General features: G+C 42.3%; 1 protein-coding gene across 1 annotated transcript in view; it reads right to left on the minus strand.

Annotated features, from left to right (window-relative positions):
- LOC144248361 (3'-5' RNA helicase YTHDC2-like) overlaps window positions 1-11537 on the minus strand; it is a 24178-nt gene extending 12641 nt beyond the window's left edge. The window contains exons 1-9 of the mRNA XM_077790448.2: window positions 11320-11537; window positions 10600-10690; window positions 10030-10223; window positions 8236-8435; window positions 7463-7629; window positions 4942-5044; window positions 3615-3771; window positions 1338-1445; window positions 93-241 (exon numbers count right to left, since the gene is read on the minus strand). Of these exons, the coding sequence (XP_077646574.2) occupies window positions 93-241; window positions 1338-1445; window positions 3615-3771; window positions 4942-5044; window positions 7463-7629; window positions 8236-8435; window positions 10030-10223; window positions 10600-10690; window positions 11320-11494 (1344 nt within the window). The 5' untranslated portion in view covers window positions 11495-11537. The remainder of the gene's footprint in view (window positions 1-92; window positions 242-1337; window positions 1446-3614; window positions 3772-4941; window positions 5045-7462; window positions 7630-8235; window positions 8436-10029; window positions 10224-10599; window positions 10691-11319) is intronic.
- Between the last annotated feature and the right edge of the window lie 15380 nt (window positions 11538-26917).

Here is a 26917-nt window from a genome sequence, read left to right on the forward strand (position 1 = left end):
ACAGAACTTTAGAAAACAGATTTTAAATGGCTAGTAATACAACACAAATATAAACACCTATAACATCTCTTCTGACAAAATAAAAAACTTACCAGTTGATTAAATACTGTGTCACTGCCATCATCCAACCGTTTGTACTCCTCATTTGTCCTTGGAACCGATTTTTGTCTCTGAGATGTCCCTTTGTTAGTGTTATCTTGAGCTGAACACCACTCATCAAGAGTGTTCTTCTGTTTCTCTTCTAGAATGCAAAGTATTCCCCAAGAAAGTTTTAGAGTCATATTTATTATCCATTGTTTTCTACTAAAAAAGTTAGTTACAGCAGGTTTTACCAAGTTTTACCTATTCAACCTCTTTTATTTAGTCTAGAATGCTACTACCAGTCCAACGTAAATGACATGTTTAAGGGTACCCAAAGAGCACCACTGCAAACAAGGGCTATAAAAACAAGGTAAAACCCAACACTTTGGTGTTTAACCCCCCAAACCTCCATTATTCCAAACTACTGCATTGAAAGTATCTCCCTTAAGTAATCACCTTCTACACAATCTCAGACCAGATCTTTTTCCACAAATGGAATTCTGAAGACAAGTGATACAGTCCCTGCATGTAACAACTGACTTTTCTACACCAGTGGAAGAAACATCAGAAAACACCAGTGTCCTAACTGAACTTTTCTGACCCCAGTGATCAGAGATGAGCACTGTGATCAATACCCAGTTAGGACTGGATATTGAATGTTATAGCTTTGGGGTTTGCATTTTTTACTTTTTCTTTAAATAATCACTGGGATCATTACTTTCAGTTGCCAGGAAAACTTCTGAAGCAGTATCTACTTAATCAACTTCAAACCAATGATGTATAGCTCAAGACTGTTAACACTTAAAAAAATACATCCATGCCTGAAGAAAGCAGTGAAAAATGTTAGTGAAGGAAATACCTTGTCCATTTAGTGCAAGATGTACAAAATCATGCCTGCTTTAATAGCTGCACTTTAATTTGCACCCAAAGGTACAGAGTATCCTATGCTTCTTTAGTATTCATGTGGGCAGAGCCCCCAGTTATATATAACTCTACAGCATAATAATTAGAAAAAGATGACATTTATCAACTGAGTGAAAACAGAATGCAACCACTGAATCAAAGTGATTTTTTTTCTTTAATTGCATAAACTATTTCCATAATGTAAATATTGAGAGCTTAAAGATACTTGTTGTCATCTAATCACACTCATTTAATCTCCTGACTCTGGAATTTCAACAGAAAATAATTCTGTTAATTGTTTGTTCAATCAATGATTCTCATTGCCAACCCTTAGAATTAACAAGTCCACTGACCTTGCTGCTTCTTTTCTTTGTACTTCACCATCTCTTTGTTTGTATACCCAGTGCTTCGTAAAATGTCCTCCAGAAACATCTCTTTAACTTCAAAAGGTCTCCCTTGGACTAAAATAGAAAAAATCTGTAAAAGATCATATATTCACCAGCTTCACTTACAGAATTAATTTTTTAAAAAAACTACCTTCACTGGAGTTTATTTTTCTCAAAACTGTACAAAATAAAACATTTCCAAAATCAAATGCCACCTTGCTTCTCCTCAACCTCTTCAATTTTATGAAGTGTTCCAGCAGGAGATGTTCATAAGATTGACAGTTATTAACTACAATTTTTTGAAAATGAGAAAAAGAAAACAGCCGTTTTTGTTTAGGCTTACAAACAAGAACTTGCCATGTAAGTCTGCCATCTGGATTAAAAATGTAATTAATTAATAAGCAATTAATACAGCTTTTTGCAAGGTTCCACACAGAGACAGTACATCTTTGTACTGAACTACTTTCTTTTCATGAGAATCATGTGAGAAGGCAGCCTTATCTCCATGTCCTCAACTAATTCAGCAAAGCTGAGCTTTCTTTACTGAATACTTCTTGACAGATGAGACATCCCAGCGGCCTTTATCTTCTGATAATTTATCCCGATTTCTTTTTCAACAGGACTGTTTTCTAGACCTTATCTGTCGACATTGCAGGATGCTTGCTGCATGAAGATTAAAATCTCTACAGTTTCATTTCTTCTTCCTTAACCTGACTCGGGAACACTCAGGATTTTCCTTCAGAAAGAACAATCCACAATTCACATACTTTTAGAAGCTGTCACAGAGGAAGCCTTCCAACACTGATCACAAACTCTGTGTACTACAGCGATCCACAGCTACAAAATGTGGTTTCTGTGGTCAGGATTTTGTATTGCTGAAGGAGACTCAAACCTTGTATATTACATTAACAGACAAAGCCACTTCTTTTAATTCTTAAATTAACCAAAAAAAAAAAAAAAACCAAAAAAACGGGAAAAAACCATCTTTTGAATTGTTATTGGCCTGTTACATAACCAGCACGAACACTGTGGTAAACTGGAGAGATTGGGAGAGATTGTCAGCAGATTTTCCAACACAAATTGACCGATCTGAAAGAACAGGAAACTGCAAAAAGACTAAACTGGAAAGTCATACAACAATCACAACTGAGGCACTCCCTTGCAAAAAAAATTCAGAGCACATGAAATCACGTGTAATTTCCAGATTCCTGTCTCCAACAAGCTGCAAACCTTATTCAACTGGGCAGAAATTCAAAACTGAGAACTAAACACTTCCATCTGCAAAAAAAGGAAGGAAAAAAAGGTTTCCTCCTCACAAACATTTGCTAAAATAAACCAGTAAGCAATCCCATTTCCTAAAACCGTTGAGATTTTTTTAAAAAAGGCTGACATGCAGAGAGTCTACATGATTGTCAGATAAAGCATTTCTCTTAAAAGCTACTTTTCAAAACACATTAAAGTTGGACATTACTGTTGAAAAAGTAAGAGGATTGCAAGGTGCCAGAGGAGGTCACCCATGCAGAAAACCTGCAAACAAGGAGGGTGGGGCAAAAACCGCAAACCCACAAAAACCCCCCATCTCCCACGCATTTACATTTTGCCTTTACTAAAGATCAGTCAAATGAAATTAAACCAGCAAATAATGGTAACTTTTCTTTGCATTTGAATGTAGTCTAACTGCAGGTAACCGAGTCTGCAAACAAAGTGAAACTGGATGTCTTTTCTGAATATTTACCTAGATGAACAACTACTAATTTTCCTTAAATCAGAGAATCATGTAATTCTTTTTTCATGTGAAACCCAATCTGCCTAAGCCTGTATTTCTGAACTGAACTTGTACAGTTATCTGTGTTTTATCCAGTAACCAGTAACAACCTTCACAAAGCCTGAAGAGTAAGATCCTACTGGAATGCACTAATATATATCACACTCATGTAGCTCCTAAGTCCTGTATCAGCATGAAGACAGAACTTCAATAACCTCTTCCTACTTCTTCAATTAAGAGTGGAGGGGGGGCAGGATGTACCTGCATTTACAGAACTCCCAGGGACTAGAACACTTCACTTTGAATGAGGTGCAAACAGTCAAGAAATAAGAAACCTGCATACAGAAAGAACAAGGATTCCTGTAATTCTCAGTGTATTAATCATGTGCCTTTCCTCAGAATAATTTGCTACAGTTTAGTAAGATCTGTGAGTCTCAGGGCAGGTATACTCAGACTTAAGAGTTAAGATCAAGACTTACTATGTATTACTGGGCAGCTTCCAAAATACCTAATAAAGAGATTTGTGTCTAGAGCAGCACTAGAGAGAATTAGTTTTAAATTATTCTGGTTTTGCAGCACGTCTCTCAGTTTTATTAGCAAGAAGTCGCTGAACCTATCCCTCTCATGTACTTCATCCTGTAACAAAAGGGGAAAAAAAAGAGATGAAAAACCATCACAGATTCAGGATCACAACTTCTGACAAAAACAAACTTCTCTAAAAAAAAAATACATGTTTTGGTGGCACATTACAGAGGCCTTAAAATGTGTGAGTCCAGTTTAAGTAATAGGTTTTTTTAAAAAAACTATCCATAAAGAAACAAAAATGCCTCAAAAAGATTTTATCCACACTGAGTGCCTTCCAACACTGAAGCTGTAAACACCTTAACTTTAGAGGCTAAAGTGTGTATCTGAAACCTCTCTGATTTTGTATTTGAAGCCGAATTTCAAGAAAACACCACAAACTACAAATCTTATTTTAATAAATTCTCACTTCACCACTGATAAGCATTTAAAGAAATGTATGACACCACAGAATCAGAAAAACAGACAAATTGATTAGACAAGTCATACACAAAGCCTGTAGGTTAAGGCACATAACTGATTAATCATCTTTTTCATTCTTCTGTTTTGATTTATATTATGAATGAAGGAAACAAGGACTCAAAATACAAAGTTTGTAGGCTGACATCAAGAATGTATAGATCATTCTCATGCTTTTTTAACTTTGATAAACAGGCAGGCACCTAAACTTACCTTTTCATCTTCAGTACTTAAATCTTGCCAAAAACATTCTAGTTCCCTTTACTTATTCAATTCCATCACAGGAATACTGACATAATCACAAATGAACAATCTGAATAATTTGCTAGCAATTAGACTCCACATTATCTAGAAAACTCTGGGCAAACAAATGGACTGAAAACCTGTATTGCTAAAACAAATGGGAAGAGAAATTCTGACACAATCACATTGAACCACATCAAGGTAAGCCTCCCTATGGATTTTCTGCTGACCACAGAAGTTCAGAAAAATTTACATTTCTGTCCTTCTCCACTCCTCCTGATTCCACACTTAATCATTGGCATGAAAATAAGATATTTTTACAGGAAAAACGCAAACACACAGAAAAACACCAAACTGCACAAAACATGCATTCTACTCTTTGAAGTCTTTAAAGTTGACTCAGATTCTACCAAACAAAAACACCTGAAGTGCTCAGCAAATTTAAGTAAAACAAATGAGGACCTCATTTTCCAAAGCAATACATATTGCTCCACCCCACATGAAAGACCACAGGATGCTCACCACAATAACATGGGTCACGGTGGAGAGAGTGCTGTCTCCTGCCATCAGCGTGCCAAGGAGCATGTCATTAGTGCAGAATGTTACCAGCGTCTTTGGAGAAACCCTATGGATCACATCACAGAGACAACTCAGGGGTTTGCACCATTTAAAGCTTTCCATGGATCAAAAATTAAAGCAGCTGCTGACCAGAAGAGATATTACGGTTCTCTCCTCAAAAGATTCATGCACACCACTTGTTTTTAAACTGTGCCTTTTCCCAGACATTTCCTAACAATTTGTAGTGCTTGCGCCCCAAAACTCTGGACAATAGATTAATTGGAAGAATAAGATTCCATTTTAATAAATAAGGAAGTAAAAGTAAACTGTGAAGAAACCCTGCACGTCATTCATTTTACTAGAAAATTCCATGTGGAAAACCAGGTTCCAATTCCTCAGCCTGTGCTTGGATATAGCCTTTGTACTTGTCAACATGTGGTGGGATGAGCCTGTCTGGACACCAGGTGCCTACCCAAGCCACTCTATCTGTCCTCTCCATGGGCAGGGGAGAGGAAACACAACAAAAAGACTCCCAGGCTCCAGAGAAAGACAAGGAGAACGTGGGTCTCTCCCATGGGAAAGTGGGTCCTCCACGAGCTTCTCCAATATGGGTCCTTCCCATGGGCTGCAGTTCTCCAGGAACTGCTGCAGCACAGGTCCTTTTTCACAGGGTGCAGTGCTTCAGGAACAGCTTGCTCCAGTGTGGGACCCCACAGGGTCACAATCCTGACAGCAAACCTGCTTCTGTGTGGCTCCCTCCTCGGGGCCACAGCTTCTGCCAGGAACCTGTTTCAGCACAGACTTCCCAGAGGATCACAGCCTCCTTCAAGCATCTACCTGCTCCAACACAGAATCCTTCACAGGAGGATCCCTGCTGCACCGCGGACCTCCACGGCCTGCTGGGCCACAGCTGCCTCACCATGGGCTGCACCATGGGCTGCCCTGGCAGCTGGAGGATCTCCTCCCCTCCTGCACTGACCTTCCTGTGTGCAGAGCTGCTTCTCTCACATGCTTTCACCGCTCTTCCTGAACCGCTGCCTCTGTTGTGCAGGTTTTCCTCCCCATTTCCCCACTGTCCCAGAGGCACTATCACCATCGCAGATAGGCTCAGCCTTGGCCAGAGGCAGGTCTGTCTTGGCTGGCACCGGCTCTGTCACACACGGGAGAGGCTTCTGGCACCTCCTCACAGAAGCCTCCCCACAGCTCCCAAAGCCTTGCCTTGAAGACACAACTCATTACAGCTGACTAAATCACAGGGTCATCTGCTTGATCCTCTGGTTTTTCAGGAGGTGAAAATACTGAAATGTTACAATTCTATACCTGGGGCACAGTTAGCTGTCCCAATAAAAACAGCAATTCTCACTACTCCCTCTGCTACTGCCATCCTAAAAGAGCTGAAAAGTTCCTCTGTACTGTACTCTACCGCTTTTCTCTGGAAGACAGTTAAGCAAACCTCTAAACATCTCCACTCCAAATTTCTTTTGTCCACAGCTCAAAATATTGTTATCTCTCCCTTACAGTGTTTCCCTGGAGTAATTGTATTGATTTTTCTCAAGCTGGATTTTCTGCACTGCTTCCAGTAATTCTGCCATTTTCACCTGACTTTGCTCTTCTTCTGCCAGCATAGTACTTCCATTTATTAATCATCCAGCTTATTTGTGACACATTTTCACCAGCTCTTCTAATCTCTTAATATCCTTGTGAGCTTTCATACACATATTTGAATTCTTATTGTGGCTTCATTGTTCAAGTGCTTTCATTTTCACCAGCTATGTGTTATCTTTGTTCACTCAAGCAACACAACCTTTGGCCATCTTCTGGTCACTCATATCTCAACTGCTGGCCCTTCCCTGAAATGTCATTTCGCTACATGGTGCAAAGATGTAAAAACCCCAACCAATCCATTAATGCTCTGCTTTACAGACAAACTCATCAAGTGATACTGAAATCTCTTACTTTTGCATCACTTCATGTTTTAAACAAAGAAGCTGAAGAAGAGTACATTTAATCCAGACTAGACTGATAAATAATGCTCAGCTTCATCAGTCACATTCCAATTTTTTTGTTTTCCCTTTTATGGCTCCTATCAACTCTCACTACTTAACATTAGTTACAGCATGCTGGTTTTCACACCTACCTTCAAAGCTTGCAGACCTTTTGGATCCACACATGTTAAAAGCAGAGAGGGGGGGAAAAAAAAGAAGAAAGTGTAGACTTGATCTGAAAATCAGACAAGGATTTCCATGCATACGCTCCGCAGAAGAAATCAACAGAAAATACCCGAGATTCAGTTCTGTAAGACAACCTTCTACATGAAACTGCAAAACACAGGAAGAAAGCCATCCTTTTCACTCTTACGTATTCCTTACCTGCAGTAACGTATCCCACCTGTGAGGCTGCAACACAAACATACTGCGGTTTCAATGTACACAAGATTCACAAGACCAACACAAGATCAACCGACACTTAGAAGTACCATTGGTACCTGCTCTCTAACCGGATCTGGTAACCAATTGTCTGGCCAATCTTCTCTCTTCTTTCTGCTGCCACTCTTTCAGCCACTGCAACAGCTGCTAAACGTCTTGGCTGAGTACAAAACACACGACAGGGAGTTCCATTCTTGTAGCAGTCATCAAGGATAAATTGAGGGATCTGTAAAGAAGTGGTTCAAATTTGCTTTTTGAGAAAGTCACAGCTTTGTTAGCACAGGGAAACCATTAACTGCACATCAATATTGGACACTGCAAAAGACTTTTCATTACAATTATCAAAGCAAGCATATCTGAATCAGCAGAAAATAAATTTCTAAGTATAACCTATTTAGGTTTTTTTAAAAGAAAAACCTTACAGTGCCTCCCTCCTGCTTCAGAGAAATCTAAAAAAAAACCAAAGCCCTGTAGATAATCTCACATTTTAACACAAAAAAACAGATTACTCTGGATACTAAGAACAGAACTAGCCTTAGAAGAAAAAGGGTTCTACAAACATCACAGCTACTTTCCCTTCAATATTTTGTATTATTTTAATGAAAAAATGGTATCTACCAGAAAATTGTAAGGAATCATTTATGCTTCTAGTACCTATCTAGAGGCTTAGTGTTTCAAAAGCAAGAAAATTAACTGGAACAACATTTTCAATCACATAGGAAAAGGAAAGCCTTAAAATAGCATCAAAGTACCCCATATCACAAATGTTACACAATTGGCATTAGTTTAGAATAAATACTGTTACAGTTTTTATTTCATTGAAGCAACATACCTGCGTCGTTTTTCCCGATCCAGTCTCTCCTATAATCAAAACAATTTTATTGTCCTTTATGGTTTGGACAATTTCTTCCTCTTTTTCAAGAACTGGTAGTGACTGCCTGAAGGAATCAAACTCTGATTCCCCTCTTTTCCCTGGGACCTGGGGGATACCATCATTAAGTCGACCACTTGTCTTGTTTACTTCTTTCTTTTCTGTGAAGACAAGTTAAAAGTTTATTTATGCAGACACAGAGGAAGGTCACAAAAACACTGCTCAAAAATTGTACTTAAAAATTAACATTGCTGGCTTTTTATGCATCCCTGTGGGTAAAGTGACAAACCCATCACACATTTAGACATCATATTTATAGCATGTCCTGCAGTGCTTGGAATAGATATTTTTTCAAAACAGTTATTACTTTCATGGGTATTTTGAAGAAAACCAGACTCTTCCAGAGCATTGCTCCAAGTCAAAAAAGCCTACAAAGAGCAAAAGGAGAAACAAACTAAACCAGAGAATACCAGCCTGGTGTATTTTGGTGGCCTTTGTATCTGCGCCCACATTTCACACCTGCAGTTCCCTCTAGAAATACACGCTGACAGAATTAAACCTTTAAGCTATTCCACACGTTTGCCTGAAATCATACCAATGCAAGCATGCTGTATCAAGAGCCCTGGCCCCCACACAGCAGTGCGATGTGTTAGAAAGCAGTGCCTAAGTAGCCAAAAAACGGGCACATCTTCTGAGGGAGCTACTTCACATCCATCATTGCAAGTGCTACTCTATAATTCCTTGAGAATTATTCTCTGGCAGAATGAAAAGCTTGCTGTAAACTCAGTTATACATATGTAATGCCATTAACAGATTCATATACTAAATTTCAAGCTCTGTTGTACCAAGAAAAACAGACTAAGAGATCAGGAGAACTAAAAATACATTCTTGAGATGCAGAGAAAGGCAAATATTAGACTGTTCATTAACTTATCCCTTACACTCCTAAGACATTGCATTTCAGTACTTTTATTACAGCTTCCCTCTGTTCATATAACAATCCTATTAAACAACAAAAACAATTGGAATTAACAGCAAAGAAAGCACATCAAGAAGAGACACCACGTATCAAAAACATGCAATTAAACAAGGCATACTGATACAAATGTTTTCTGTTCACTACACCCATCTCTGCACACAGAAACACAGTGCAATTCTGCCACTTGTAGCTGCTAAAGCAAAAATCTAGATGAAAACCTTGCTTTAAAAAAAAACAAACAAACAAGATTTCGACAGAAGTTTGTCTCTCAGTGAACTCTTCCATATTCAAGAAATCAAGTCTGGACAGTAGTCTCTTAAGCACCAAATCTATTTTGTAGAGATGAAGAAATAAAAACTGAAATTCTTGATTTATCAAGGACATTAATTTCTATAAGCAGAACAGACAACCTCATTTTCTCATATAGGCGTTCTTATGGCATCACAGTAACACTGACTCTTCAACCCCACCTCATAGTTACTTCTGTGAAGCCACATTTCAAAATGTGCTTCCAAAAAGATTTGGCTGGAACTGGCTCAAAGATTCTAAATTAACACAACACAAGGTGGACATCTCAATGTGCATGATATGACTTCCCAAGTTCCTCACAGCACCAGTTATAAAAGACCTTAAAAGTAAGGAAAATTAATGCATTTGTTTGAAGGTGTCTGTTAGGACACCAGAGGGGACAGAGAGGTTTGTTTTGTCACTGGGTTGCAGGTGGTTTCGAGTGGTGTCGATGGACAAGTCCAAATCAGAACACATGCTGAACGTACCAGATTCAACAGCACAGGCACTTCCTCGCTCTGTCCTTGGCAGGAGCTCCGCGCGTTCCTTATTTGTGACGGGAAAGCGCTGAATTAGGCTCCGGACGGCGTGTTTCGTACAGAGAGCCAAGTCACAAGTCATGACTGCGTGTGCCTCTGACACATCCTTCTTCCTTACAGTCAGGTATCGATTGGCTCCTTTTCTGTCAGGGGGGAGGGAAAACTTATTTTAGGAAAAAGGAACCTACTCTAGCTTAACTTTTATCTGTCAGGGTATGAGATGCTAAGCAAAATCTTTAGAAAAAAAAACAGAAATCACAGTGAGAACCTTTTTTAATGGAGCCATTAAATCCACAAAGTATAAAATCAAGCTGTCCCAAAATGCATGTCACAAGCTTTTCCAAGCATGCATACAGCAATGAACAACGATGCTCATTTCTGTAGCTACTTTTACACTTTTTTCTCTAATACTCTTCCTTGCAACACAGTTGGGTATGTTGAAAACATCAATTAGGTTATCATTAGTCTTGAAATTCTATCCGTCTGCACCAAAGAACTGAAAACTGTACCCCGACTCACCCTTTGCTTTTAGATACCAGTCCAAGAGACTGACAGAGCCGGTGAACAAATGTTCTTTCAGTACTAGTGAAACTAGAAGGAAATGCCATCTCTAGAATGATAAATAAGAATGAAAAGACAGTAACAATGCAACAGGCAGTAATCTTGACATCTCAATGTTACAGAACACAGAATTGTTAGGATTGGAAGGGAGACCACCCAGTGCAACCCCCCTGCAGGGTCACCTGGAGCAGGTGACAGAGGAACACATCTAGGGTTTGGGATGTGTCCAGAGGGGGAAATTCAACGCTTTCCCTGGGCAGCAGTTTCAGTGCTCTGCCACTCTCAAAGGAAAGAAGTTGTCCCTCAAGTTCAGGTGGAACTTCTTCTCTTTTAATTTATGGCCATTGCTCCTTGTCCTGTCACCAAAAAGCCTGCACCGCCTTCCTGGGACTCATCTCGGAGATATTCATATGCATTAGTGAGATCCCCTCTCAGTCTCCTCTGGGCCAAACAGGACCAACTCCCACAGCTCTCCTGATGAGAGACCTCCATCTCAGTGGTCTCTGCCGGACCCGCTCTATCAGCTCCCTGTCTCCGTGCTGGGGAGCCCAGAGATGGACACAGCACCCCAGCCGTGCCTCACCAGGGCCGGGCAGAGGGGCAGGATCCCCTCCCTGACCCGCTGCCAGCGCCCTCCCCACACCCGCAGCTGCCCCCGGGCCGGGCCGTGCCGCGCACCCGCCTCGTCCCCGCTCCGGAACCGCTCCAGGGCCAGCTGCGCCGCTATTGCCACCACCTCGTCCACGCCGGCGGCCCCGAGGGGCTCGGCCCGGGCGCGCACCGCGGCGGCGGCAGCCCCGTCCCCCGCAGCCCCGCCGGGCTGCCGCCGCGGGACCCGCCCGTGTCGCGACATGGCCCCGACACGGCCCCGCGCGGCCCCGCACGGCCCCGACACCGCCCGGACCCGGGGCCGCAGCCGCTCGGCCCGAGGGCGCCGCCGGGGCGGGGCGGGGCCGGCTGGAGCCGCCCGCAGCCGAGCCGGCCCCGGCGGGAGGAAATTGGCGCTGTTCCCGCCGCTCGGGGGGCACGGCTGCCCGAGGAGCGCGCTGCGCGTGTGGCTGCGGGCAGAACGCGGCCCTGCTCCCTGTCCCGTCATGAATTACCTGCTTTCATGGCATGGCGTGAAACGGAGCTGTGGCGAGGGTCATCTCGGCCCTCAGCCTCCTCACTCGGTAAAGTGTTGCTTGCCCTGCTTTTCCTGCTGTCCTTGGACTCCACGCTGAAGACACGAGCTAGAAACTTAACCAAATCCACTTGGGCCTGACACAGGCCTCGGTACTGAAGGCTGCTGCTTCGGAAACATCATTAGGTCAGAAGGAGAGTACCTGGAAGAAGAACAAACTGCACAGAGCTCTGCATAAAAGAGCGATGTATTTTGAAATAAATCAGTTATAGTCTCAGCCTTCTGAACAAAGTCTATTCATTCCCATCCTGCCTCAACAGCGTCAGAGGGGAGCAGGGGGCAGACAGCTGGGTTTGTCTCTCTGCTAAAGACATTTCAGCTAACTGGCGCAGTGGTGCAGTGTATAGAGGCAGCGCTGAAAGCTGCTGTGCAGGTGTGAGATACAGAGGCTTAGGAGTCTGAGAAGGAGATACTTTGGCAGTCTGCCTGGAAGCCTTAGCAGCTTTCCCAAAAGCTTCAGCATCCAGCGCAGAAACTCTGGCAACTTTCCTGGAAGCTTTGGTAGCCTGCCTGGTAACTTCCATGGGCACCTGCACCTTCTTCAAGGATGTATTCAACAAATCCCCCATCAAAAGCTCCATCTGACTCATCCCTCCCATCAGACTCCTTTATCAACCCCAAATCTTCATCCACGTTGTACTCTGCTTGTTCCCGCTGTTTTCCATTCCTTTAATGCCTCAAAAGGCGATCTCCAAGTAACAACTAGATTGACAATAGTTTTATCTCCTGCTCAGATGACTTCCTACAGCTTGTCCCTGACTTTTTTCCAACTTTTAACACTAAATGCTGTGTCAGGATCAGTGGCAAAATCTTATGATCTAGCCCACAGCAATATACTACAAAGTACAGGGCCCCTCCTGCAGGAGAAGGGATCAGGCCCTGCTCTGTAACTTTCATTTTGGCCACTTCTGCTGAGCAGGTTAGAAAGGTCAAAATGAAACCTTTCCCAGCTATTTCCCTCTGCTTTATCTTTTTATGCACCAGAACTCTGTGCCACAGGTGGCCTGGGTGTGTGCTGAGCAATGCAGCCCCCACAAAGCCCTTGGTGTCCCCACAAGTTGCCATGCCTTGTTCCCAGGTGTGCCCAGCTCTGGCAGGAGAAAGAGCCTGCAGCGCCATGCCCTGCCCAGCCAGGGCTCTCTGGCACAGAGCAGCAGCAGTGCCAGCACCTTTCAATCTGCTCCTTCCTTATCTTCTCCTGGGACACAGAAGCCTCTGGAAATCAGCACCACCAGGCGTGTTCCCAGCTCGGAGCAGCTGCTGTTGGTGGGCAGACACTGCCAGTTTGACTGCATGCAAAGAGGAATAAAGTCAGAGATGTACATCATCAGGAGCCCTGGGCATATCCAATAAACATGCAAATATGTGGGAGATTTGTTAGGAATTGTTTCAGCTGTTATGCCAACAGTGCCTTCTCTCCTGGTTCTGTGTGTTATAGATGAGTCATGTAACAGTTGGCTCTCACAATTAGGAGGTAGATATTATGGGGATGTAAAAATGTATAGTGATGTTATTGTAATATATCCTCCCATAGTCCTATTTCCCCTCCCCCTTGCAATGGCCTTGGTAGTCAGGGCTTTTGGGGAGGGCCGTCTTGTGACCAGGAGGTGTGGCATAACAACACCTGACCTCCAGTCAAGATGTAAGAAAGGAATCTCCAGCAGTGGATGGCAAAACTTTGACAAAACTTTGGTGGGATCAAGCGTATAAAAGGCAGAGCATCCATTTTATAACTGAGCTGTTCTATGTAATGGTCATAGAGAGTCCCAGTGCTGCAAGTTTTCCTTATTCAGTCCTTTGTTCAGATTTAATAAACATTTAAATTTTTAAAAGTGAGGGTTGTTTCTCAGAAGTGCAATGGTTTGGGCCATTTTCTTGGTCTGGTTTCCTTAGCTTGGTTCCCATCTGAGTGCTCAGTTGGGGCACAGGCTGTAGGTGCTTGGTGCACTCCTGGAGTTACTCTTGGATCCCTTGAACAACAGGGTTTGGCCCACGAGGGGAATTTGTGCTGCTTTCTGACAGAGGAGAACTTCCCCAGCTATTTTGCTTTTGCTGTACGGAATGTTGGTTATTGCTCTGCCTAAATTCACAGACCAATATAGAGTGCTTGCATTGTGATGTCAGGGCATGGTTGCCATGTGGTCATGGTGACAGCAGAAGGTTGTCTTGGTGCACGGAAGGCCTCAGTGTCAGAGTAGCCCTAGGGCTCGCTCAGGGCAGGCACATCCTCCTGTTTGAGGCTTTTGTCAGTGGGAGCTGCCCACTGGCAAGAGCCTTGATTTTACAATGATTGAGAAAGTTGCTGCTGCAGCTATTGCAGTTTATGGCGTTTGTTATTCTGGCTATTACCTCACTAACCTGGCACGTAAGTAGAGGTTTTCCCTGCGTGTGCCCAAACCTGGATTTTGTATGTCTTCCTGCTCTTTCTTAGTGCCTGAGTTGTTTTGAAACAGAAAGAGCACCAGTGTGCCACTGGTTTGGTAAAGCTCCTGTCAAGGAGTTCAGCTACAAGGGGATTTCTGCAGCCACAGGGGCAGCATTTGCAAGGGGACCTGCAGGGGTTCTGTTTCCTCCACGGGAGAGTCTGAGGCAGCAGAGTCTGTCATTTTCTGTTTGCTGGGACAAGCAAGACAGCTTTGAAAATGTAAACTGGAGACCTTCTTGGAAGGCCTTCTAACAACTCTGCAGTTGTTCCCAGAATTCAGGGAAAGCTTCTTTCTTTCTTTCTATATTTTGTCATGAAAGGATTTGACTGTCTAACTTGACCCTTGACTGAGTGTTAAATAGTGATTTCCTTTGCAAGGAAGAGCAAACTCCAAAGCAGGGAGTGTCTGCTCCTGGACCCTGGAGCTGCTGCTTTGTTGTGTCACAATACAGCTGCCACATCATAGTGGAATTTTGGGGAAGCTTTTCTGGGCAACTGTTTCCAGCAAGTTAATGGGAAGTTGTGCATGCATCTGATTAAAAAAAAAAAAAAGGTACCGGAAGGAGAGGATTTTAAAAAGAGGTGTTATGTGTTTGGTAGAACAGGAGCATTGAGTGTTAGAGAACAATTTGCATTTTCTTCATCATGTTTGTATTCATTTAATGGCTGAACAGGCCAAAGGGTAGGCACGCCCAAGAATATTATCTGGATCTCTTGTTGGTTGTGTGAATGAAATGTGTCTGATGGAGGGATGTTGTGAAATGGAAAATACTCTCTGTTCGTGGTGCTTGTTCTGTGGGTTTCACCAGCCCAGGCAATTTTCTCACAGCGTCTGGTTCATTTTCCCTTGCCCACTATAGGTCACCTGAAGCATGCATTCAGCGGTGCTGTTCCTAAGGTGAGTGAGAAAGGAACATTTCATGTTTGTGCTGTTTAGCAATTGTAGAGTAAGCTGTGTGCTTAGCCAGAACCAGTAGGCTGTAGAGGGCCAGCCACGCAGGCTGAAACAAAATCCGTTTTCAGGCATTCCACAACAAATACAAACGCATAGCTGGATATTTCCTAATTTCCAACTCAGAGCCTTGAAGACCTACAAACTCAGTTTTGCAGAGAGAACATTGCTTGATGACACCAGACAGGGATGAATACTTAAGAGAGATCAACTTCCTGCAGAGTTGAATAAGCCCATTTTAATGAAGTCAAAGCAACTTAGATTCCTATCCCTATCAAACTTCATGATACTTCCTTAGAAGATGTGGTTGTAGAATTAGAAGGACAATTTAATGCGGTATTTGCAGCCAAATGGGCAATTTTGTGGCTGGGCAGCTGTGTGGGCCAAAATTACCCAGGGGTGCCAGTCAAGAGCAGCTGAAGGTGGGCCAGCACCTGGCTAGGTAGCCAAGAAGGCCGAGGGCATCGTGGCCTGTGTCAGCAGCAGTGGGGCAGCAGGAGCAGGGCAGTGACGGTCCCCCTGTGCTGGGCAGTGCTGCGGCCAGAGCTGGGAGTGCTGTGTCCACTTTCTGCCCGGTCGCTCTGCGTCTCACAAAACAGGATGGGACCCGGACTGGTTGCAGACTTGGCATTTATTATGTCTGTATCATACAAGCAAATAGCCAGAGACACAGAGAAACGAACATCCATGCAAATCTAGATCAAAGGCAAGATGGCAGTTTATGCAAAGCCTTTTTCTACATATTCTTTGAACCAATAGCATAAAAGGTGTAGAGTCATTATATCCTAACCAATAAGAACAGGACCCATGTGGGTTTAACTTTAACAGAAGGACTTCTATGAACCTCAAACGATATACAGTAATTCATTATATAAGTTTGAAACTTTTTCTATTTTTGCATCTCAAACTATCACTAAGTCACTATCTTGTTCTTTCTTGCTCCTTATGATAAATATAAATGTATTTTCCTAGCTTCCCATGAGAAGGTTTTGAAATTTCCCAGCCTTTTTCAGCTTTATGTCTACTTTCTGGGGCCTTTTTGCACTTTCTAAAGTTTTTTACCTTTTATATATTCCTACAATTCCCCCTCTCTTTTTAAATAAACTATTTTTGACTCGTCACTTATTTATTACTTTGTGTTACATAGCTTTACTACTGCATATATTTATTCATGTAGCAAAAAAGTTACAAACTTTTTATATGAAGGTACTTTTGTTTTTGTTTGTTTTAAGCTCTATAATTTTAAGTTAAACCATTCTTAATGTTGGGTAAAGTTAGGTTTAGTATCTGTATTAGGTTCTGATAAATTGTGACTTTTTTAAGGTCTCAATTTAAAGGTTAAATTTGTGACTGACTAATTGTTTTTGGTGAGGTTTTGTGAATTATTTGTAATTTTTCTTTTGTATTTGGGTTTGTTAGTGTGTTTTGGTGTGTTGTATGGTTTGACGTTCTTTATTGGAATTCACTTTGCTTTTCTAGTGCTTGTAGAAATACAAGTATACTCTTTGCTTTAAGTTATTAATTGGAAAGGACTTTTAATTTGTCTTGTTTATGGTCTTAATTAAAACAGGAGGAATTTTTTTTTAGTTTTGTTTGTGTGTTATTTGTAAAACGCTTAAGAATTGGTGAATCTGGTTCTGCAAAAGAACTGTTTAAAAAATTATAAACATATAAAGCTTTATTCAATTTTATCTGTGGTATTACTTCTGCTCCCCTCTTCTGTTGATCTAAATGTGTTTTAATGTGTGATGTGTCTTTTTAACAGTTGTTTGATTTGTGGGGGAGTGGGGAATACTGAAGGAATGATGAACATTTTAATTTATTAGGAATGTTGTTACTTTTTGAGATAGATATGTGGGGCTATTGTGGTACACTTAATGAAGTAAATGTTTGTAAAAAATGTTGATAGGTACGATTACTTGTTCTCTTGTGTGGATAGAGGCAAAAACTGTACTTGATAGTGAATCTACTGAAACATGAATATTTTTAAATCTCTCCAAAGAAGGGTATTTAGTGATGTTTGTTATAATTGTAGACTTTATAAACTTTGTGGATGAACAGTTCTTGTAGAAACAGGGGTTTGCACAAGCTGACAATCAGGGTAACTGTTAATGATAGCTTTAGCTTGGGATTTAGAGATACGAAACGTCTGTACAAGTGCTTGTGTATATTGATGGAAAAGGTATGACTCAATTTTGCGTGCTCAAAAATGTTTGCTAATGTGTTTGAGATAACTATGGTCAGTTTTTTTGTTCTTGTATTTCTTTTTGCTAAACATCTTGGTAAAGATGAATGAGTTTTAATATGAGAAATAAAATATAGGTTAATTCTGTGTTGTAAATTTTTATGAAGATATGAAAGCTAGCAATATAAATTATTATTACTAGTATTTTTTAAAACTATATTTTTACCTACATTAGTAACAGAGGTAGAATCTGTAATTAAATTGAGGGGCTTTGAAAATAGCTGAAAAGTTTTAACAACAGCAGCTAGTTTAACTACTTGAGGAGAACTTTTGACTATTTGAATATTTGATTTCTAATTTTTTGTTGTTTGATTTAAATTACTGATTTATGTGTTTTTCTTGACGAAGAGCATTGTATTACTTAAAGGCCCTTCACTTAGCAAGGGCTATTTTTTGAAACTCAATTTTGTTTGTAATAATTTGTGACTTGGATAATGAATAGCACAAACACTTGAAAAATTTAAGAATGCATTTTGTAAATCATCTGAATTTTGTAATGCCTAATCTAAATAATCTTTCTTTAAAGGTAAATATAGAACTGTAAAATCTTTGCCAGTTAAGGTTAATATTCTTGCTTTGGCCTTAATTACAATTTGTGCTATTATCTCTAGGGTTGTAGAAATTGTCTTTGGAGACTTGTAGGGAAGAAAAACTTATTCTACTATTAATAATGGATCTTTCTCAGATGGAGCTCATTGAAAAATGAGGCTATAAAGTTGTAGCTTCTGTCTCAAAGCAGTCAAGTAGAAAGGTTTCTTGGGAGCATAATGATGAGCTTGTATCTTTTGGAAGTTTTTGTGACTTTTTATGGTGAGTTGAGCTTCAGGTGTTAAAATCTTGGGAGATTTAATGTCACAGTTTTCTCTCAGTAGATCAAAAAGTGGAGCAAGTTCGTCGTTGGTAATTTTCAAAATAGGTTTCATCTAGTTAATTTCTCTTAAAAGTTGCTGTGAATCTTGCAAAGTGTTGACGTTGACTTGAATTTATATCTTTTGTGGTGAAATTGTTTTGTTATCTTCTATCTTAGATATTTTTAGAGTGGGATTTCTTGTATCTTAGATGTAGAAATTCTAGTTCAGTCTTTTGGATTTCAGTGACAGCACTGTCACGAGTTTGTTTCATCTTTGTCTGTGTTGGTGCTGCAATGAGTAGATCATCTATGTAGTGTAGAATCGTGGATTGTGGATGCTTCTGTCAAGTTGGGCACAGTACTTGTGTGACAAAATATTGTTAAATTGTTAGAGAAGTCTTCATCCCTTGTGGTAAAGATTTCTAGTGATGTCTTTGCATTGGCTTTCTTTGATTGATGACTGGAACTGAGAAGGCAAATCTTGGGGCATCTTCAGGATGAAGAGGCATGTTGAAGAAACAGTCTTTTCTAGCGATGATGACGAGAGGCCAGTTTCTAGGAATTCTTGATAGAAAGGCACGTACAGCAGCTATCTTCCTTTCAGGACTTGTAATAGTAATCATGGATTCACTTTGTAAAGAAACAGTAGTTCTTCTGATCCTTGTGAGTGTTCTCATAGGTGATATTAAGTGTTAGCTACTGGGCTAAAACAGGAGAGAAATTACAGAGTCATTTGCACCGTATCTGGTATGCCTGTAACATAAATTGGTCTACCACGATGAGTTAGGCCACAAGTCAGTTCTGGTTGGTTTAGAACATACTTCTAAGTATGTTCTACTTAGAAGACATCTAGCATTGGAGTAGAAATCACATCTGGAATACATTGGTACATCGTTTGATTGGTTAACAATGCCTTTTGTTAAGATACATTTTGTTTGAATATGTCTATAGGTAAAGCAATTGTAAAAGCAAGAGGTGTCTTAGGTTGAATTACTGTTGGGGCTTTGAGGGGAAGAGCTAAAACTATTAGTTCTTCATTGTAGTTTACTGAAATGATAACTGGAAAAATTAATAGTACAAGACTTGTATGTTGTCTTAACCTATAATAATTAAAAATTCTTGTCTTTGTTGTGATTTTTTAATCAGACCTCTAGGTATACATTCATAACAGAATTTTTTTTAAAACCATATTAATTTTGTGTTTGCTAACTCCAGTTTTGTCCTTGGAGGTAATAAGAAGGAACATCTTGTGGTACTGGTGGTAAAGGTAGATCTTGTGTTTGGCTTTGAGGTCTCCTAGTTAAGGCTAAGGGGGCAAAATTCCTTGGATTCTGGGTTGCTATTGCTTGTTTCACCGCGTGGTGGGTCGCGCTTTGCTTGGAGTTTAACGGTAGGCGATTACTATCTATATCAAATTTAGAATGACAATTTCTTGCATAATGTTTCCCTTTTTGATATTGAGGACTAGCAGAATGTATTCTTCAGATTTTATTATTGGATCAGGGTAAGTCTTTATCACATGACTAGGCTTCTCACATCTGAAGCACGACTTTGTAGTAGAATTTCATTGAACAGTAGCAAGAGTTTTTAAAAAAAGTCTTATTTGTTCTTCAATTGCTTTTTAAACTTTGTTCTTTAGTGAATCATGAGATTTAGTAATTTGCTCTCTAAAGGCATTAGCTTGTACTGTAGGAAGATACTGTGGAGTGCTAATTTTACTGTAAGTTGAAAGCATTTGAGTGAGAGTTGGAGGCTGTTTGGGTAATGTAGAAATAATTTTTTTGCAATCATTTGCATTTACAAATGCTAGGTTTTGGAGACTATAAGAATATAAGAGCTGCTTTATCAGGGTGTTGTCTTTCAACAGCTTGTGTTAACTTATCTAAAAATGTACCATATGATTCATTTGTTCTTTGTGTCATGGTCGAATATGCTTTAAGAGGAGTACCTGTTGATTTGACAGAAATGAAAGTTTTTCTTGCAGCTTGTTTAATTTCTCTCAGCACTGACCTAGGAAAAAAGTTTCTGTTTCTCGTTTATCATATGGCAGTTTGCTGGACAATTTAGCTTCTGAAAATTTTTCATATGTACTACTGACATATTTTTCCCTTAAAACCTTAATAAGTATCTTCTGCTGGAGTTCTCATAACATAAATTGTGAATTAGTTAAAATCACTCTTGCCACAATGCGATAATCAGTTGGCATGAGTTCATAAGAGTAAAAAAATACTTTTTAACACATAATTAAAATAAGGAGAATTAATTCTGCTTTCTTTCAAAGTTTGATTTCACTCATTAATGTTATTATCATGGTTTGACGCTGGCACAATGCCAGTGCCCCCATGAAATTCAATCTCTCAATTGAATGCTGTAATGCAATCAAGAACAGAGCAAAGCAGGCCAAAGCTTAATAACAAGGAAAAAACTTTATTAAGCTACTACTATAAAAGGGAAAAAAAAGAGAAGAAAAAAAAACCACCCAAAGATCAAAATGAAAACCTTGCAAAGTATTCTTCCTCCCACCACCCAACTCCAGCAAACCACGGTGAGACACAATCTGGACCCCAATCAGGTTTCAACCCTGCAGACAATCGATACTCAGTCCATCAAGAGGGACAGGAGTCTCCTCTGTGCCGCAGACCCCCCAAGAAACACACTGCCACATCCTGTGTTTCCTGTGTCACACAAGGCACCGCCCGGAGAAGAAGTTTGCCATGGTGACCCTTCTCCTTTCCATGCACAGTGCTCTCACCACCAATGCATAGATGGACAGACTGCTTTTAGGATTTTTCCTTTCAAGGATGCCTGCCAGGAGGGGGAAAAACAACAGTTCAGTTTTTCATTTTTTGGGACCACAGTCCCCCCCCATTTTCCCCTGGGGCCGAGGGTCCAAGAACAGAGATCTTCTTCTCTTCTCCTTCTTTGAGGACAGGGGACACCACCACAAACCCCCTAACTCTTCTCTGTTCGCTCCACTTCTGTCTTTTCCCAGCTGAAGCCGGTCTCTTGGCTCACTGGCATCCTCCTAAAATACAGTCTCTCTTGGAAGAGAAAAATCGGTTCAGTCTATGGCCAACAAGGAAAAGTCCAGACAAAAAAAACACTCCTCATCTCCTCCCACCTCAGATTTCTCCTTCTAACATCCCAGGGTCCAAGCTGTCTCTCTTGCTCTCTTTCAAACCGAGGAGGAGTGAAATTTCACCAAGCTTTCATTTCTCAAGGAAGGGTTAAAAGTCCCGACTCCCAGGGCTGGCTCGATGCCCAGGCTCCGGCTCCCACAGGCAGCTGGGCACCTTGCGGCCCCCTTGCTCTTCTCCTTCCCTGCGGCGTACTGCTGATGCTGATAAAACCACCGCTGTCTCTTTCTCTCTCTCTCTCTCTCTCTCTTTCGACTCTGGGGGGAATGGAGACATCCCAGATTTCTCCACCCTTCCATCTGCAGGGGCCAGCCCAGTTCCAGTCCCTCCACCCTTGGGCCCACCTCAGCCAGGCCATGGGCCTTCCCCTCCCCACCCAGCCACGGCCGGGCAGGGCAGAGTCCTGCACTGCACGCTGACCGGAACCAAAGAGAGCCAGTTCTCCTGGGAATTCTGCTTTTAACCCCTCTGTGTTCTCAGAGGTGTGTCCACCTTCAATTGGTCAATATCCAAATTGACCTCTTCCTGCCGAGAAAATTCTTTTTCCATGTCAAACAACAACAGTTATAATGTGAGAGTGATTAATACATAGGCCTACTATTATCCCTCCCATAAGCGACTGGCATTGCTAAAATTTGTTCATTTAAAAATTTAAAATCTTCTTTTTTACAAAAGATGCAACCCTATTTTTTTCTAATCAGATGTTGCTACATCATGTTCTGAACTAGGCAGATTATTTTTGTAGCAACTGAGTTCTGTGAGAAATCTGTCTTGGTTTCTAGACACTGTTCTGGGCTTTCCACTGAAAGAAGTCTCAGCTTGGTTCCTTAGTAGTTTGTTACTATAGCAACTCACAGTCTCAGTTTTATAAGTGTTTAAATTTTCCTTAATGATTTAGATCCTGATTTTATGATCCTGATTTTGCTTATTATTTTAAAATTTCCCAACATTTCCCAAAATTATGTCTACATTCTAAAGACATCTTACACTTTAGAAAGATTTTTACCTTTTTATATGCGTAAACACTTGTGGGCCCATCTGAAGCAGAAAGCCTGGGAGGGGCTGGAGGGTGTGCAGAGAAGGACACGGGAGCTGGGGAAGGGTGTGGAGCACAAGGCCAAGGAGGAGGTGCTGAGGGAGTTTCAGCCTGGACAACGGGAACCTCCTGAGGGACCTTCAGGCACATTTCCATGGTTCCATACATGACCGTGCTCACCACCAGGGCTGTTCCCCTGCCACACATGCTTTCACTGCATCCCAGTACTTTAGAGGCGGTGTCAGTAACACTCCCTGCTTGTTGTTGGTTGCATTTTTTTTTTTGCTGGTTTAGTAGAGGAAAATTCTTGTTGATTTTCTCATTTTCCAACAAGCAAAGATGCTTCTGCAGCATGTTTCATGCCCTTTTCCAGCACTGGATGAGATTCAGATCCATTTGTAGGTTTCCATGTCTGCAGCAGGAATAGCAAAGGTGTAGCTGTCTCTTTCTTTCTTTTCCATTTCAGAGCTTTCAAAAGCTAAAAGCTCTGCATTCCTGAGACTACCCTGCTTGCTGATGGCAGACAGGGAGGAATATCAACTACACATCTATATGCAGTTCTGTTGAATTGGCACATTTAAATCTGATTGATGTGCCTTAGAATCCCATCGCTCTAAAATTTTATGATTTCGCCTTGGAAGATGTGGTGTTAGATGTGAGAAGAAAGGAGGTTATAAATGATAGGTAATGGCTTGTCCCACATGCTTCTCTCTTGCCCCAGACCACACAAGCAGCATCAGTGTCTGCCCCAGCTCCCTCTGCTCCTGGAGAAGATGAAGAAGAGCAAATTGAGCAGTATGACCACGAGGCTTCATCAGTGGTCACACCAGAGCCTGAATCTTCTGAGCCAGTAAGTGCCAGTTTTGGGTGGTGCTGTCTTTAGTGCAAGGGAGAGCTGCAAGTTTCGCTTTTGCATTTCAGAGCTTTCAAGATTTAAAAGATCAGTTACACAAGTAGATCATTGCTACCTGATAGTAGGAAGGGTGGAATATTTAAATCAGAGCAATTTGCATTACAGATGGATCCCCCAATTTTAATACCATGAGACCACCATAGAATCCCATTGCAATCGAAGTTTCTGAATATTCCTTGGAAGATTTAGTGTTATATGAGAGAAGAAAGGTTCTTATAAATGAGAGGTAATGGCTTGTCCCTCATCGTTCTCTCTTGCTACAGCTGACAGAGGCAACAGTAGTGTCTGCCCCGGCTCCCTCTGCTCCTGGAGAAGAAGCCAAAGAGGAGCAAAATGAGCAGCATGACCATGAGGCTCCAGCAGTAGTCACAGCAGAGCCTGACACTTCTGTGAGTGCCAGTTCTGGGTGGTGCTGTCTATAGTGCAAGACAGAGCAGCAAATTTTCCTTTTGTATTTCAGAGTTTCAAGAATTAGTAAGTCAGTTACAGAATTAGATCATTGCTACCTGATAGTAGGCAGGGTGGAATACCTAATTCAGAGTAATTTGCATTATAGGTGGATTAGCCAATCTTAAAACGATGAGAGTGCATTGGAATCCCATTGCAATTAAAATTTCCCAATTTTCCTTGGAAGAAATGATGGTAGATGTGAGAATATAGAAGGTTATAAATGTTAGGTAACGGCCTGCCCCGCATGCTTCTCGCCACAGATGACAGAGACAGCAGCAGTGTCTGCTCTGGCTCCCTCTCCTCCTGGAGAAGAAGCCAGAGAGGAGCCAATTGAGGACTGTGACCACGAGGCTCCATCAGGGGTCACAGCAGAGCCTGACACTTCAGAGCCAGTAAGTGCCAGTTGTGGGTGGTGCTGTCTTTAGTGCAAGGCAGAGCTGCAAGTTTCTGAGCAGCCAGCTCTTGCTGTTGCTGCCTGAGGATGCTGAGTGCTGGAGTCCTGCCAGGAGCCAGCGATTTCCTGCAGGCAGTGACCACCAGGCAGAAATTGGCCTTGGACCTGTCAGGTTGAGGCACCAAAGCCTGTTGCCTCAGGGTGAGCATCTGGCTGCTCGGCTCAGTGAAGCGCTGAGCTCTGCCTCTTGGTTTCTGAAGTCCTGTTGCCAAGGGCACAGGTGGCAGTGCTGGAGCTTGGTTTGTTTGCTTTGTTTGCTTTCTCTTAGTAGAAATGTGTTTGGCTGGTGAAATTGCTCTTCAGCTTTCTTGAGTATTTATTTAGTTCTAAAAAGTGTGTGGCCCAGCTGTCTTATTTTGATAAGATGGAAGGAGACGAGTGTGCTGTCCATGAATCTGTGGGGGACAAGACCTGTGGCCACAGAAACAAAGTGTGTAGTTGTGGAGCCCTGTTGTGAGGCAAAAAGCACAAGGAGCAAGGTTCTGTTGTTGCAGTTTTTGGTATAGTCTGAGGTTTGGAAAGTGCATTGGAGCCTGGAGGTGGGGGTGAAGCTGCAAGTCCTTGATTACTGTCTTGTGCTGCTGAGAAGAGGCAGGACATCTTGGAACTGGGGATGCTGAATTTTTAGTCCAATGGGCAGTTCTGTGGCTGGGCACCTGCGTGGGCCAAAAGGACCCCGGGGTGCCGGTCAAGAGCAGCTGAAGGTGGGCCAGCGCCTGGCCAGGTAGCCAAGAAGGCCGAGGGCATCGTGGCCTGTGTCAGCAGCAGTGGGGCAGCAGGAGCAGGGCAGTGACCGTCCCCCTGGGCTGGGCAGCGCTGCGGCCAGAGCTGGGAGTGCTGTGTCCACTTGTGGGCCCCTGTGAAGCAGAAAGTCCTTGAGGGGCTGGAGCGTGTGCAGGGAAGGACACGGGAGCTGGGGAAGGCTGTGGAGCGCAAGGCCAAGGAGGAGGTGCTGAGGGAGTTTCAGCCTGGACAACAGGAGCCTTGTGAGGGACCTTCAGGCACACTTCCAGAGTTCCATATGTGACAGTGCTCACCACCCAGGCTGTTTCCCTGCCAAACATGCCCTCACTGCCTTCCTGTTTTTTAGTCACCTGAAGAGGGGACACTTTTGACTAGTGGTTTGTTGGTTTACTAGGAGAAGAAGCCCTGCCTGTTTTCTCCTTTTCCAGCAAGGTTGCTTCTGTGCAACCCTTCCTGCCCTTTCCTTGCACTGGTTGGGATTCTGATCCAGTTTGATTTTTTCATGTCTGCTGCAGCAATAGCAAAGGCCTTGCTGGCTATTTCCTACTTCTCCATTCCAGAGCTCTCAAGAGCCCAATGCTCCTTTGTGCTGAGGCAACGGTACTTGCTGATGGCAGTCAGGAAAGAACTATCAAATACATAGAGTGCCTCAAATAGAGTTCTGTTGATTTAGCCCATTTTAATCTGGTCAAAGTGACCTAGAATCCCATTGCTAACAAAGTCAATGATTTCAATTTAGAAGCCGTGTTTGTGGATCTGAGGGGAAATGAGGTTATAAATGAGAGGTAATGGCTGTCCCTCATGCTTCTCTCTTGCCACAGATGGCAGAAGAAACAGTGGTCTCTGCCCTGGCTGCCTCTGCTACTGGAGAAGAAGCTGAAGAGGAGCATATCAAGGGGAATTCATTGTCTTTTGTGACAGAGAAAAACTTCTTCATCTTTTTCGCACTTGCTGTACAGGAGGTTGGTTATTGCTCTGCCTAAATTCACAGACCAATATAGAGTGCTGGCATGGTGCTGTCAGAGCATGGCTGCCATGTGGTCATGGTGACAGCAGAAGGTTGTCTTGGTGCACGGAAGGCCTCAGTGTCAGAGCAACCCAAGGGCTTGCTCAGGGCAGGAGCATCTTCCTTCTTGAGGCGTTTGTCAGTGGGAGCTGCCCAATGACAAAAGCCTTGTTTTTTCTAGTGTTGCAGCATAGCCTTTCAGGCTTTCACCAGTGCTACAGTGATTGAAGAACTCACTCATGCAGCTTTCACAGCTTACGGAGTTTGTTATTCTGGCTACTACCTGACCAACCTCACATGTAAGTAGAGGTTTTCCCTGGGTGTACCCGAACCTGGATTTTGTATGTCTTCCTACTCTTTCTTAGTGCCTGAGTTATTTTGAAACAGAAAGAGCACCAGTGTGCCACTGGTTTGGTAAAGCTCCTGTCAAGGCGTTCAGCTACAAGGGGATTTCTGCAGCCACAGGGGCAGCATTTGCAAGGGGACCTGCAGGGGTTCTGTTTCCTCCATGGGAGAGTCTGAGGCAGCGGAGTCTGTCATTTCCTCAGTTTGCTGGGACAAGCAAGACAGCTTTGAAAATGTAAACTGGAGACCTTCTTGGAAGACCTTCTAACAACTGTGCAGTATTTCCCAGAATTCAGGGAAAGCTTCTTTCTTTCTACATTTTGTCATGAAAGGATTTGACTGTCTAACTTGACCCTTGACTGAGTGTTAAATAGTGATTCCCTTTGCAAGGAAGAGCAAACTCCAAAGCAGGGAGTGTCTGCTCCTGGACCCTGGAGCTGCTGCTGTGCTGTGTCACGACAGAATTGCCACAGGTCAAGGGGTGTTTGGGGAAGTTTTTCTGGGAACCTTCCAGAAAGTTAATGAGACGTAGTGCC

The sequence above is a fragment of the Lonchura striata genome, chromosome Z (genome assembly GCF_050655825.1).
Source record: "Lonchura striata isolate lonStrDom1 chromosome Z, ASM5065582v1, whole genome shotgun sequence".
Lineage (NCBI taxonomy): Eukaryota > Metazoa > Chordata > Aves > Passeriformes > Estrildidae > Lonchura > Lonchura striata.